Below are 14,295 nucleotides of genomic sequence, written 5' to 3'. Positions count from 1 at the left end.
CAACGCCCGGAGGGAGGGAGGCAGGGGAAGGAGAGGGGCGGACTGAGGGTGGGGGGAACATCTGGCCGGCGCCGCCGCGTGCGTGCGTGGTGCGTCCTCCCGCCCCCTCCCCTCCCCCTCCCCCGCGCCCGCCCCCCCCGCCCCCGCCCCCCCACCCGGCCCGGTGGCTCCGCGCTCGCTCCCTCGCTCGCTCCCTCGCTGTGTCTGGCAGGCTGCGGCCGCCGCTGGGCTGCTGCCATGGGGAGCCGTTGAGAGTGGGGCCCTCTTCGCTCCGCCGCGCTCCTCCGGCTGCCAGCGGGGGTGGGCGGGAGGGAGGGGCGGGGGGGAGCAGGCGACGGAGCCGGGATTGGGGGGTGGGGGGGCCGGGAGGGAGGGGGGCAAGAGCCAGAGGAAGCCCACCAAGTCCGGCGGCGGCGGCGGCGGCCGGGAGGAGGAGGAGGAGGAGGAGGCGGAGGACGCGGCGGCGGCGGCGGGGACGTGGTGACTTAGGGCCGCTCCGTGTGAGTCCCGGTGCCGGCCCCTGGCCCCTGACCCGGCGCCCCCTCCGCGCCCCGGCACCCCGGCGGGCGGGGTGCGCCAGCTGTGCGGCCCCGGCCCGCTGGGCGGCTGGGCGGCGCGGGCGGAGGGCCGGCCGGGCCGGGGACGCCCCCGCGAGTGGAGTTAGTTTGTGTGGTTGGAGCTGTTGGGGCGGCGGGGGGCGGCGCAGCTGCGGGAGGCCCGGGCGCGGGGACGGGGCCGCTGCAGCTGCGGGGTCGGGCGGGGTGCGGGTTCCCGGCTCCGCGCCGCGCCCCCGCGGGCCGGTGCAGCTGCGGCGCGGGGCGGGCTCCCGGCCGGTGCAGCTGCGGTGGCGCCTCTCGGGTGCGGAGGGCGGCGGGCTGGGGGAGGGGGCTTGGGAGCCGCCGCAGCTGCAGTGGCGCCCGGGACGGCCGCGGCTCCGGGGACCGGTGCAGCTGCAGTGGCGCCCGGGGGAGGGGGCCGGCGGGGGAGGGGGCCCTCCCGGGCTGGTGCAGTTGCCCGGAGGCCCCGGGGGCTCGCGCGTCGCGGCGTCGGGGAAGCGGTAGCAACCACTCTCCTCCCGCTGGCTGCTTCTTATGACTTTTCTTTTGTTGTTGCCGTGACCCGGGTCTGTTTTCTCCTCTGTTGTTTAAGGTGTTTTCCTGCTGCACCGGCTCTACGCCCTCCACCTCCTTCCCTGTGGTTTTAACCTTCCTCTTTCCCCGTGTATTTTATGCACGGCGAACTACGTAAAGATTTGCATTGCTTCCCCACTCGGCACCCCCGCCCCCACCTCTCTGAAAAACCAAACCCCAACCTCACAAAACCTCTATGGATCCGCGGTAGCGAGACGTGAAGGGGTTGATTTGTGGAGTGGGAGTCGCTGGCCCATTGCGGTGCTTGGGACTCATTAAACTGTCACTCACCCCCCACCCCACTGGGTAAATGGGGTGATTAATGTCTGATATATTGGAATGGGTCGAGGGCATTTGTGGAGAATAGGTGGTGTGGCTGGGAGGAAATTGATCTCCCAAAGATGTCTCCTGGACTAAGCGTTCATAATTATGTCACTCACCGCGAAGTTGGAGAAAGTTAGGTTTGTGACTTTGGGAAAGCGAGGACAGGACGGAGTCGTCGGGTTTTGTTACTCTTTAACTCTCCGCCACGGCTTTCTAATGGGAACGAAGTGGTTATCACCAGGGCTGGGACGCTGGCGCCTCAGGCCCGAGTTCCTTTTCTACCCCTCGCCCTCCCAAGAGTCTGAGGAGATGTATTTGACATTCAGAGATGTCGCAGCACCCTGCCCGGCACCGGTCAGCCCAGCCTGGGTCGCATTACAGTTTCATCAGCTATTAGAAAAGACCCACAAACTGGCTGAAAAGTTCTCAAACTTACTAGACCTGGCTTCCCCCCACACAAAGATTTTCTTGTGATCATAAACATTACAGAGTGACCCCCCCCCCAAAAAAAAAAGATTGTTAAGGGACACAGATCAAGGGGAAGGCAAGGTTCTGCTTTTTCTGAGCAGAAAGATCAGATATGCAGGTGCAGCATTCATTTTGACTGTAGCAGGTTGTATCAGTTTATTAATTGGTCTCGTTGAACTGAAGTACTTTCCAGGATTTCAGAAAGTGCAGTTTCAGCTTGTTGGTACCGAGAATTGAAATTTGCATTGACTGTGGCAGTGTAAGAAATTTTTCTGAGAAGGTAGTTGTAGATAAGTAATTAAATAAGAGTGAAATAATAAGGTGAACCAGTCTGAAGTAATAGTTTTGAACAAGTCTGCCAACATTTGAGACATGTATACCATTATCTCAGCAGAAAAAAATTAAAAAGTGCGGTAATAATGTTGAAATGGGACTGGAGATGTCAAATGGGTTGGTTTAAAAATATCCCTAAACTGCCTTAGAAACTAAACGTTGGAGTTGAATAAAAGTGAATCTGGATTTCCTGAATAGCACCGTGGCTTGAGTGTGCTGTCAGTATGTAAGCCAGTCCACCAACTTAAGACAGAAGTGTTGCTATTCCATAAATACAGTAGAACTCCATATGCTGAGTTTTTCAATTTCTTCTGTTAGAAAGTTTGGAAAAAAAGGAAGACTTTGAAGTATTTTGTTTATACTAACAGAAGAGAAAAGTTCTCCTAAGAAAAAGCTGGTGGCAGGAGTGTAGAGGAGTAGCATATGGCATTAAAAGGAGCACAGCTGGAGGTAGCATTTCCATCTGAACATGATGTCAGAGCAGCTGACAGCCTGCCATCCCTCAGCCTTTTATTCTAACACACAGACAGGGAGTTAGTGTGTGCGGATCTGTGGTGGAGAAGGTATCTCATTCCTCTCTAACATCATCTCCACTTTGCATCTGTCTCTCTTAGTCTGCTTTTTTTCCACCGATGTAACAGACCTGGAGCCAGCAGGACTCAGAGGAAAGGACTTAATCAGGTTTATGTGTCCTAAAGGTAGGAGTAGCAAGAGATTAGATTGAGCATATTTCTGTTTTGGTGTTTTGTTTATTTAATTTTAAAAATCACATTACTTTTCTAACCCAGTTAAGGAATAATATATGAAATTGAGTATTAAATGAACATCTTACTGGAGTTGAAAGTCTTGAGCTTGTTTAGTTTTAATTTTTTATCCCTTTTATTTGAGCGAGTAAATAACTTTAATACACAGAAATATTTCAAGTTTTGAAACGTTAAAAAAGGCTTTAAAATGCTGCTTTTGGAAATCACGTTGGATTAAAATGCTTTTTTGTTGTTCACTGCTATTTAGATTTGATTGGGGTGGTGGTGGTGGGGAAATAGTAAACTGGAATCCAGCATTCAAACTTATATGAGAAGATTATTCTAGTTAAGAAGCTAGGTTGTTGTGTAATTAATTCCACTGTGAAACTTTATTCTTCAAAACATTGAGCAGCACTACTGAAACATACAGCTGTAGTGCTTTTGAAACTGCAGGTTTTTAAGAAGAAAAAAAAAACCAAACTTTTGTCCCCAGGAGAATAGTTTGACTGGTTTCCTCATTTCTCTTTCAAATATATATTTAAGAGATCTTTTATTTCAGCATAACAATAATTATTTGCAGGAGTTTTTGTGTTAGCGACTAATTTAGAACTTGTAGATTTGAGCTGCCTGAATTGGCCAGACAGCTGTAATCGCACTCCTCTATTCTTAATCTCTTTATCTGGGCAGCAGCTGCCATATGGCCACAGTCAGCTGGATCAGATGTTTATAAGCTTCCTTCTTCGTCCCTCTCTGTCCTCTCAGCCTCCTAATTTGATCACGGCTACCTTGTGAGCTGCCCTCCAATCTTTATTTTTAGCCTTCTCAAGGATTAGGATTGATGTTAGCTGTGGGGCACTTAAAGTGATTGTATTGTAAATCTTAGTTTATTCTAGCAGTGGCATCTTGCAGAATGTGTTTGGGGTTAGGATAAAGTTTTAGTCTGTCTTGGGCAAAGTGTAGAAGAACAAGAAGAAGGGAAGTAATTTCTGAATATTAAATTAAGTGTATCTATTCCCAAAATGCACTTGCTGAGATGGGTGGTGTGGAGCCTTGCTTCTGGTCACAAGTAAGGGGAAGTCGGGTCTTCTTTATTTTTCAGGAGTTTACCCACTGCAGTTGAATTCTGACCCTTTGTACATCTTTGCCTTTCCCCTCCCTCCATTTCACTTTCCCTCATCAGAAAACAAGGGCAATGATGAATATTTGCAAGAATAGAAGCTAGTGGGAAAACAAAAATATATCAAATTATATTGAAACAAAGTATTTTCTGTTGGCTGAGGTAAGGCAGAACCAGGAAAAAAAAAAAGTTTCTCTTTTTCTAAAAAGGCTTAAAAAAAATGTTGAACCTGTAAAGCTTTTGAGTTTTATTTAAGCGTTGTATGCCTTTATTTTTAAAAGTTTCAATTAATTTTAATATGAAACTCATTTTGCCTTGCAACGGATCAAACTTTAGATGAGAATTTTCAGAGTTAAATAAAGCCCCTCTGGTTCCTAATATTCTAAAAGTACAGTTTCTACAAAGAAATATAACTATTTTTTTCTCAGTTCGTTTTGAAAAATCTTTGGATTTGTTCATAGTAAAGATGATCTTTTCCATCTGTTGGTGCAGCTCCTTCTGATCTCGTACATGTGTGCTATACCTGCAAATCTGAAGGCATTAACATCTGTTTTTATACACAGGGCTTTTGTTGTAACACCCTGACTTTAAAAGTAAGTTGTTTGCTAATTTCTGGACTAATTATGCAATTTCATTTTTTTTTCTTGATTCAGCCAAATGTGTGTGTGTGTGTTTAAACTGTGCTTTCTAAGTACAGTCAAGTAGCAAAAGTAATAAAAAGGATGGTTGAACAAGTTTTCTTGTATGTTCCAGGATATGTTTGGGATTTTTCTTTGTTTATTATATGAGTTATTCCCTTTGAAATTAAAGCTATTTTGTAGGTTTTGTGGGACGTAATTTGATAAGTAGAGTTAATTAAATTTCTTCTGAAAGAGATCTAAATTCTTATTCTTAGTGAGAGACTGTAGTTAAAGGAAGGCTTTTAGAACTTGGGTTCAAGGAAGATGGAGATCCGTCGGAAACTGTTTGGCGGGGATGAGGAAGTTCAGAAAGTGTGCATTTTCCTTCTGGCATTTAGGTCTTGTCCGTGTGATTTGGTGGTGCTTGGGTCATAAGCCTGATTAAAATTCAGGGACATGTACCATGGCGGCCAAAGCGGAATTAATTTTTTTATATGGGGACTAGAGCGCTGAAAAGTTGTTCCTGACCAGGCTCTAATGAGAAATTCCTCTCTCCCCAGGTTATGAAGACAGTATGGAGTTTCCAGACCATAGTAGACATTTGCTGCAGTGTCTGAGCGAGCAGAGACACCAGGGTTTTCTTTGTGACTGCACTGTTCTGGTGGGAGATGCCCAGTTCCGAGCGCACCGAGCTGTACTGGCTTCATGCAGCATGTATTTCCACCTCTTTTACAAGGACCAGCTGGACAAAAGAGACATTGTTCATCTGAACAGCGACATTGTTACAGCCCCCGCTTTCGCTCTCCTGCTTGAATTCATGTATGAAGGGAAACTCCAGTTCAAAGACTTGCCCATTGAAGACGTGCTAGCAGCTGCCAGTTATCTCCACATGTATGACATTGTCAAAGTCTGCAAAAAGAAGCTGAAAGAGAAAGCCAGCACGGAGGCAGACAGCACCAAAAAGGAAGAAGATGCTTCAAGTTGTTCGGACAAAGTCGAGAGTCTGTCCGATGGCAGCAGCCACATGGCAGGCGATCTGCCCAGTGATGAAGATGAAGGAGAAGATGAAAAATTGAACATCCTGCCCAGCAAAAGGGACTTGGCGGCCGAGCCTGGGAACATGTGGATGCGATTGCCCTCAGACTCAGCAGGCATCCCCCAGGCTGGCGGAGAGGCAGAGCCACACGCCACAGCAGCTGGAAAAACAGTAGCCAGCCCCTGCAGCTCAACAGAGTCTTTGTCCCAGAGGTCTGTCACCTCCGTGAGGGATTCGGCAGATGTTGACTGTGTGCTGGACCTGTCTGTCAAGTCCAGCCTTTCAGGAGTTGAAAATCTGAACAGCTCTTATTTCTCTTCACAGGACGTGCTGAGAAGCAAGCTGGTGCAGGTGAAGGTGGAGAAAGAGGCTTCCTGTGATGAGAGTGATGTTGGCACTAATGACTATGACATGGAACATAGCACTGTGAAAGAAAGTGTGAGCACTAATAACAGGGTACAGTATGAGCCGGCCCATCTGGCTCCCCTGAGGGAGGACTCGGTCTTGAGGGAGCTGGACCGGGAGGACAAAGCCAGCGATGATGAGATGATGACCCCAGAAAGCGAGCGTGTCCAGGTGGAGGGAGGCATGGAGAGCAGTCTGCTCCCCTACGTCTCCAATATCCTGAGCCCCGCGGGCCAGATCTTCATGTGCCCCCTGTGCAACAAGGTCTTCCCCAGCCCCCACATCCTGCAGATCCACCTGAGCACGCACTTCCGCGAGCAGGACGGCATCCGCAGCAAGCCTGCCGCCGATGTCAACGTGCCCACGTGCTCGCTGTGTGGGAAGACTTTCTCTTGCATGTACACCCTCAAGCGCCACGAGAGGACTCACTCGGGGGAGAAGCCCTACACATGCACCCAGTGCGGCAAGAGCTTCCAGTACTCGCACAACCTGAGCCGCCACGCCGTGGTGCACACCCGCGAGAAGCCGCACGCCTGCAAGTGGTGCGAGCGCAGGTTCACGCAGTCCGGGGACCTGTACAGACACATCCGCAAGTTCCACTGTGAGTTGGTGAACTCCTTGTCGGTCAAAAGCGAAGCACTGAGCTTGCCTACTGTCAGAGACTGGACCTTAGAAGATAGCTCTCAAGAACTTTGGAAATAATTTTATATATATATAAATAATATATATATATATATATACATATATATAAATAGATCTCTATATAGTTGTGGTACGGTCTAAAAGCAGTCTTGTTTCCTGGAAATAAAAAGTTGGGATATTAACTTGTTTTTGCACTTTAGAATAGCATGAGAATCTCACTAATTTAGCATTCTGATAAAAGAAACTTTAGAGCAAGTCAGAATAGAGAGGTGTTTTTCCTTTGACGGGGTAGGGGAAGTAAGCCAATAATAACCTTTTAAACAAATCGTCCTGTCACAAAATGCTTTCATATGGCTTAATTTTGTCAACACTGCATTGTCTTTTGAGCTCTTTTTTTCCCCCCCAACAAAGTTTTTTTTTTTTTTTTAAAGTAGAAATTCCCTCCAGTTTTATTAGCCTCTTTATATGTCTCAAATTGCATGAATTTTTTCTGGCTGTTGGAAACCTGAATGCTTTTAGACCCAAATGGAAAATTTCTGAAATGCTGGATTATCTATTTTTAAACAAGCAGTTGACTTAAAACTTTCTGTGGCAACTTCTGGTTTTCTGACGGTTCCCAGTGAGAGAAATGCTGAAAGTACACTGGGATCACTGGGACACTGTCTTATGAAGGTTTGCTTGGGATGAAAAAGGATATTGCAGCTTCAGCAGTGTTGAACTGTGTTTAAAATGTGAATTACTGTTATTGTATACTGTAATTGATTACATGGGCTGGGGGGGTGTCAAAGAACTTGACAGGTTGTGTTGATGCTCTTAGTTGAGTCTTGAAAAGTAAATATTAACGCTACAGAAATGCATGAGTTTCAATATATTTTTTGTCTTTGTTTGCATTGTATAACTTTAACGAGTGAGTTTAAAATTATTTAATTTCCTTAGAAAAATAGCACCATTTGGAAAAAAAACTGGTGTTATGAAGAACGTAAATGCACTGTTTTTATTTTTATTTTATATAATTTAAATTGACTTTCCCACTGTCTTTAAGTTGAAACTGTTAAGCTGAATAAAAACTTAAGCTGCAAATTGATAACTTCGCTACATAACAAGGAAAATATAAATGTTTACAAACAGCTTAAAGATTGCATGTGCAGTGTGCATTTATAACAAACTTCTAATTGCACAAAACCCATGCCAGCTCAGAGTTTAGGTGTACACATTTACCCAGTTGAGCATTTTTAGAATAACTACTGCACAAGTTGACAATAGGTCATTCTCTCTTTTTTTTTGTTTGCTCCCTTTTTCTTTTTCTCCCCTTCTTCCTTACCCTCCCTCCCTTACTCTCCCCCCCACCACCCTCCACCCCCAACTCATGAAAAGATTCTATGGACTGAAAAAGCCCCAGGCTGAAAGGACTGGACTGCCTTGATTGACATGGGGAAGGGGGTTAGTAGACTATGTGGATTGCGGCAGCAGAGGCTGCAGCCTAACGTGTGGTTTTAATGACCAGCACGCAAGGCAAAAGCATTTTGCACAGTGTTTGTTTTCCTGTCTTGCACTTACAAATAAGGTCTATGGGAGTAGCATGGAAAACGTTTGCTGTTTTTCCCTTTTTTTTTTTTTAATTGCTTTTGTTTAAAATTTGATCGCCTTAACTACTGTAAACATAGCCTATTTTTGTGCTTAAGATACTGAATGGAAAACTCCATTGTGTGTTGCTGGACTGTTTTGGAAATATTTGGTTAAATGTGTGTTAATTTGGCTGTAATGGCATTTAAAGCAAACAAACAAACAAAAAAAGCTGTGAAAATGGCCTTGGAGCATTATCTTTAGTTACTTGAAGAGTTTCTAGTTTTTTTAAAATACAGTTTATGTTAAAATAATTTTTATTAATTTAGAGAAGACAATCAATGTCTGTGAGAAAACGGACTTTCTTTTGGATTTTCTTTTTGTGGTCATTGTGAGTGATTGCTTTTTCCTTTTCTTAGTTTCACATTCTTCCTTTGTTCTAAAACTTAGACTGACATCTAGCTTTGACAATCATAGTATGTTTTATTTTCCTGAGGGGGGAATAACTTATAATGCTGTTTAGTTTTGTACTATTGGTGTGTTGGTGAATTTTTAAACTGTGTGCTAACTGCAATAAATTATATGAACTGAGAATTTCTTGTGTGTATTTTTTATTGTGATTATGTAGTGTATAGATTCTAAATGTGTATCGTACCTGGCATCTTTAATATCAATTCTATTCGGAGTTTATGAAATTATTAGAATGCCTTAAATCACTCGAATGGAAAATGTGTAAACATTCTAGTCACTTAAGAAGATACTAAATGCACATTTAAAAACTGACCCATTTTCACAATCTACATCAAGAATGTTGAGGTAATTCCCTAGAAACTCATGAATCATGAAACTATGTGGCAGCATAGGTTTTTAAAAACACACTGTACAACTACTAATCATATACCGTAAGTCACTTTTCATGTGTAATTTTATCCTAAGTTGATTGGTCAAATCTATTCTCCTGTGTTCTGGTTTAAGTGGAAAATTGAAGGAGACCGGATGTTTTAATTTGGAAGACTGCTTGGCTAATGACTGGAATTCTAGGCAATTGAATTAGCAGGCATGCAATTGTTCACGATTAGCTATATACATCCTTTTTGTTGCTGGGAGAACTCAAAAGTTTCCAGGTTTTAATTCTCAAATTTTAATTTAAACACGTAATTAAATACATGGACCATTAAAAGAACTGTGTTCCCTACTTTTTGTGATTGTCCCAACTTTATGCTATCTAGTTGGGTACACGTCAGGGTGAGAAACATTGCTGGTTGACCTGGGTAGGGAATTGACAACACTCACACACGCGGATGATACTGTAGAGGAATTGTCACGAACGACCCTGAGCTCAAGCAGTCAGGTGCAGGCACGGAGAGGTTTTGTAAATCCATGCTTGTCTCTAACTTCCAACCTTAAATAGAAATATGACTATGAAATTTTACATTATTACTGTCAAAAGTAAACTGTTTATATTCAATGGCCTATAGTAAGGTCACTATTTTTAACCTACAGAAGTGGGATATAAGGTCTGAAGTCTGAAAATGGACCATTTACCAGCTACCTGGTAGCTTTGGGTAGGAGGCCACAGGAGTTTTGTCATGAAGTATAATAACAGAATTTGGAATCCTAATTTCCATCCCCCTGCCTTTTTTTTCTTTTCTAAAACAGAATTTTTAAAGTATGTGACTCACCCTTGGTTTTAACCAGCCAAATACTGTTTCACATGAAAGGGGAATGTACATTTGACCCCCATAGAATAATTTCTTGAGCAGTTACAAGCTTATAAAAAAGGGAGGGAGGGGGACTTCTTATTTTCAGTTCCTATAGTAACTGGTCAAAGTATCTCAAAGCTTCCTGAAGATGTTGAGCGTTTACTTGACAATTTAGTTCTGTGGACTAACATCTAATTTTAAGTGAGGAACATTATCTTAACAATCTTAACTGGATATAAAAATAATATTTTGACATGATTTGGAAGAAATAACCTCTTAAAACATTCTTTGCAAAACTAGAACAGAATATTAATTACCCAAACTGCCACATTTGATAAGTGAAATGAAGGAATCATTTATTTGCCACATTTAAAAAAGGAAATTAATTTGTCATGTGATCATGTTGGAAACCATTAAAACTGATCCCTCCTTTGACATCTGGCTGATACATAAGTATATTTTAAATATGTAGTTTTATTTACTTTTGAAAACTTCTTTAGATAATCAGTTATGCACTGGATTGATGTGGGTTCAGCATTGTGTGCTAGGGGTACCCTAGGGAAGATCCAAGAAGTATAAAGTGTTAAGGATACTAGTTTTGGATTTCCTTTCTGGTTAATCATGCTATCAGATTAATAGGTGAATCAAATAGAGTTTTTCTTTAACATTTGTTATGAATATCTACAAATAGGTTATTGAAAGTTTGGAAAAAAGGGAATACTATATTAACATTTTAGAACGGTTAAAATGGCAAAAATAATCATTTTCCAAGTAAATCTTTTAAACTACCATCAAAATTTTTTTTTTTTTTTTTTTTTTTTTTTTTTTTTTTTTACCAAGAAGTGGCACTACTTAAAAAATCTCGAACTTCCAAGTGTTACGTATAAAACACACACCGACTCACTGACTCCGTGAAGCCTTGACTCAAGAAATCCCATTGTACAGATAAGATTTTTTTTTTTTAATGGTCTTAAGACCTCAAAATTTCCTACATGGCATGACTATTTTATTCCTATAAAGCTTAAAACATTCTTTGATTTCCACTATAACGAGGGAAAGTTTCACATGCTCTGACTAGGAAACTGAGATAATTTTATATTTTAATTTGTAGACACTGACCTAAATTTTTGTTATAATTGTTTGTTGCAAAGCTTGAATTTGCTGATAAGGGACAGTGAATTGAGTGTGAATTTGAAATGCAGCAAAGAAAAGCTCCGTCCTTTTCACTGAAATTACTTGACATTAAAATGCTAAAGATACCATCTTTAAAAATAAAGGAATAGTTTTATTTTTTAAAAGCGAATAGCTTTTAGGAGTTTCATTTTGGCTGTAGTCCAAGTTTATTATACTGACAGGATTTTGTCCCTTATGTTAAAATTTTTGTACCTTTGCCTACAAAAACACGGTAAAATATCTTTGTATATAATCCCTTGGTTTAAAATGTAGAACCACTTATCTTTTGACTCCGAGTAGGTTTACTTCCATAAAAAAGAAACATTTTATGTTTCTAGGATCTCCACCCTTGCTTACATTTCCTTATTATTATAAAAGGATAGCTAAAGTAATCAGATCTCATTGATGACACGGGAGGTTTTTAGAAATATTCACTTTCAGACGCGCTTTAGAAATTAGACTTTCAGTATTTTTGCGAACCAACCCCTTAAAAAAATCTTTACTAATTAACTTTTGTAATTTCTTGTGAAAGAAGCTAAACTCCAAATTTAAAACACTGTAATCAGAAAGGATGAGGTCATATAAATGAAACAATGGCATGAAAAGTTGGTTTTTTTAAGTCTAAATACTTTATAATGTATCTGCTTACACTAAATAAATTGTTGAATTAATCATCCAGGTAATTCAGGCTTATAGGATAGTATTTGTCTAAAAATATTCAAGTACTTGAAATAAATCAGCGTTTTTTTTGAGAGGGATGAATTATCCAGGTAACTTTCCTGATTCGATTCTAACATTTACTAATTTACGGTGCATCATAATTCCTGGGTTTATGTGATCATGGTACTTTTCTTAACTGTAGGTACTTCACAAAAAATGTATATATATATTCTTTGAAAACCAAAATTTGTCTTGACTTTTGGGGCACATATGGCCAAATAAGGTATCTCCCTTTTCTAATCTTTGGAAATGGGTTTGCAGTTAAGCTTGCAATTTGCTATAGGAGGCATTCTCTAGTTAGTTTGGCAGGAAAGGAGTGAAAACCCAATTTGGCTTTAAAATGTAGCACATTAGTCAGTAACAGTTTCAGTGAGGATATTTAGAGTGGCTTTGAGAGGCCGTGTGACACCCAGAGAGAGTCCATTCACGGAAATGACTTATTTACAGTTTGTTATAATCTCTTTAGTTAATCATTAAATCAAGTAGTTTTTATTAAATGTCAATATGTATGGTTAATATGACTACATAGGAATTTTAAAAAGTCATATTGCCCCAAATATTCATGTTTGTAAAGGGTGTATTTGTAGTTAATATGAAGAGGAGCTTGGAAAATGTATTTGAACATTGGTAAACATTTATAGGACAGATTAAATGTGTTGTTTCAATACATAATGCATCTGCAGTGGTATGAACCTGAAAGAATAGCATAACCTTATTTATGGATGCTATATGCCAAACCAGAGCTAACTTTTGATATGTGGCAGCTTAAAAGGATGGATCTTTATCGTGTATGATTTATAAATATATATTACTTAAAACTGTAAAACAGGACACATTCATCTTATCTTAAAAATCATATTTAATGCAGTTTACCTTTGAGAGGATTTTAAAGACCCAAACATTTTTGTATGTCTAATGCTCTGAAATGATCTTTCATCAAAGTAAGAGCGTTTAGATTTTTCATCTGACTCTCTTAAAATTTGTTTTTGAAAACAGCCTCAAAATATAAACATACCTTTTCTGTGGACCATGTCTTTGGAACTATATCATGTAAATTAGCTGTTTGGTAATATTGAAATGCCAATTGCATGTTTACTAGGCAGCAATGCCTCCTAAGGATGTCTATTTGGATAATTTTTGGAAAAGCACAATAGTACACTAATAGATAATTAAAACATTTAAGAAAAGTAGTCATTGTTTGTGAACCATAGTTACCATAGACGTTGGTGCCAATGATTTTTTAGTGTATAAAAAAAAATCAATTTTTTTCTAATTATAATGGTTTCTGAGTGTCACTTAAAAGCTTTATGAAGTAGAAGAAATTTGAGCATAGAACCATAGCTCAAGGAAACCTAATTTATAAAAGTTATTTTTATAACTACCTGTTTTTGAGAAAGAAGGTCTCATGCTTATGCATGTGATGAGGGAGAATGGGACAGGTTTATATTCAAAGCATAGTCATTATCCACGAGCCCTTAGCATAAAATTTGTTTAAGATCTCTTCAAAATCTCCGAGATTTTGCAACTGAATAAACCGAAAGAAACTGAAGTCTGGCAGATGGAATATTCCTTTAGGTTCTGATTTTTGTTGAGATGCAAACTAAAATTCATACTTTATAGTCGGTTCTCTCTGTTTCTCAATGTCCTTTTATTTACTATAGGAGGGTAAATTTTATGCATCGAGTGATTATAACACCATTGCACAACTGAATTTTCAAGCCAAGTTTGTTTTTGTGTCTGACTTTCTACCATTCTGAAAAAATCGAAACAAATTTAAAATGAACACTGTATTTGAAATGGGCCCTATTTACCACTGGGTACCAGCAAACTGCATATTCCCACTGAGGGAGGGCTGAGCATGCAGATGAAAGAGCTGAGGCATTTTCCAGGGGCTCATGACAATAAACGACATCGAATTGGATGAAATCCTTAGGTTAAAGGAAAAAAATAAATTAGGGAATATGTTGGGTCACAATGAAGTTTTGCTTTTCATAGTAAGTGTGAAGTCTAGAAAATGTGGTGATTTCTCACATTCTATTTATATGTTATTTTACTTGAGGGATGCCTCAAAGCAGTACTAGAATCACTTCAGTGCAAAAGGGGGAGGAAAGGAGGGTTTGTCATCATGTATTCACTTTGCTTTGTAAAGGTGCTTATCTTGCAGTAAAAATAATATTTTAGTCAAAGTATGACAGGCGGTTTGTAGGCTTGACCAGGATGGAAGGATTTTAAATGATTGGAGTGTTTCTGTTTAAAAGTCAGTCAAGTAACACCCTCAAAGACTAAGGCGATCAATCCTCCTATTGTTATTCTTATTT

General features: G+C 41.0%; 1 protein-coding gene across 8 annotated transcripts; it reads left to right on the top strand.

Moving 5' to 3' along the window:
- The first annotated feature begins 371 nt into the window (after window positions 1–371).
- ZBTB18 (zinc finger and BTB domain containing 18) lies at window positions 372–8,975 on the top strand. 8 transcript variants are annotated; one of them, XM_024235544.3, is made up of 3 exons: window positions 382–500; window positions 4,679–4,708; window positions 5,296–8,975. In XM_024235544.3, exon 3 carries the CDS (start codon window positions 5,310–5,312, stop codon window positions 6,876–6,878), a length of 1,569 nt encoding a protein of 522 aa, XP_024091312.1. In that variant the 5' UTR covers window positions 382–500; window positions 4,679–4,708; window positions 5,296–5,309; the 3' UTR covers window positions 6,879–8,975. The 8 variants fall into 8 exon arrangements, with proteins under 8 accessions (XP_024091298.1, XP_024091312.1, XP_054406134.1 ...); XM_063724366.1 differs by lacking the exons at window positions 382–500; window positions 4,679–4,708 and adding an exon at window positions 1,069–2,953 and having other exon boundaries at window positions 5,296–6,669; window positions 6,702–6,781; XM_009247206.4 differs by lacking the exon at window positions 382–500 and adding an exon at window positions 1,071–2,953.
- The last annotated feature ends 5,320 nt before the right edge of the window (window positions 8,976–14,295 follow it).

The sequence above is a fragment of the Pongo abelii genome, chromosome 1 (genome assembly GCF_028885655.2).
Source record: "Pongo abelii isolate AG06213 chromosome 1, NHGRI_mPonAbe1-v2.0_pri, whole genome shotgun sequence".
NCBI lineage: Eukaryota > Metazoa > Chordata > Mammalia > Primates > Hominidae > Pongo > Pongo abelii.
Note: the sequence above shows the minus strand (reverse complement) of the source record. Positions and strands in the feature narration are given on the sequence as shown.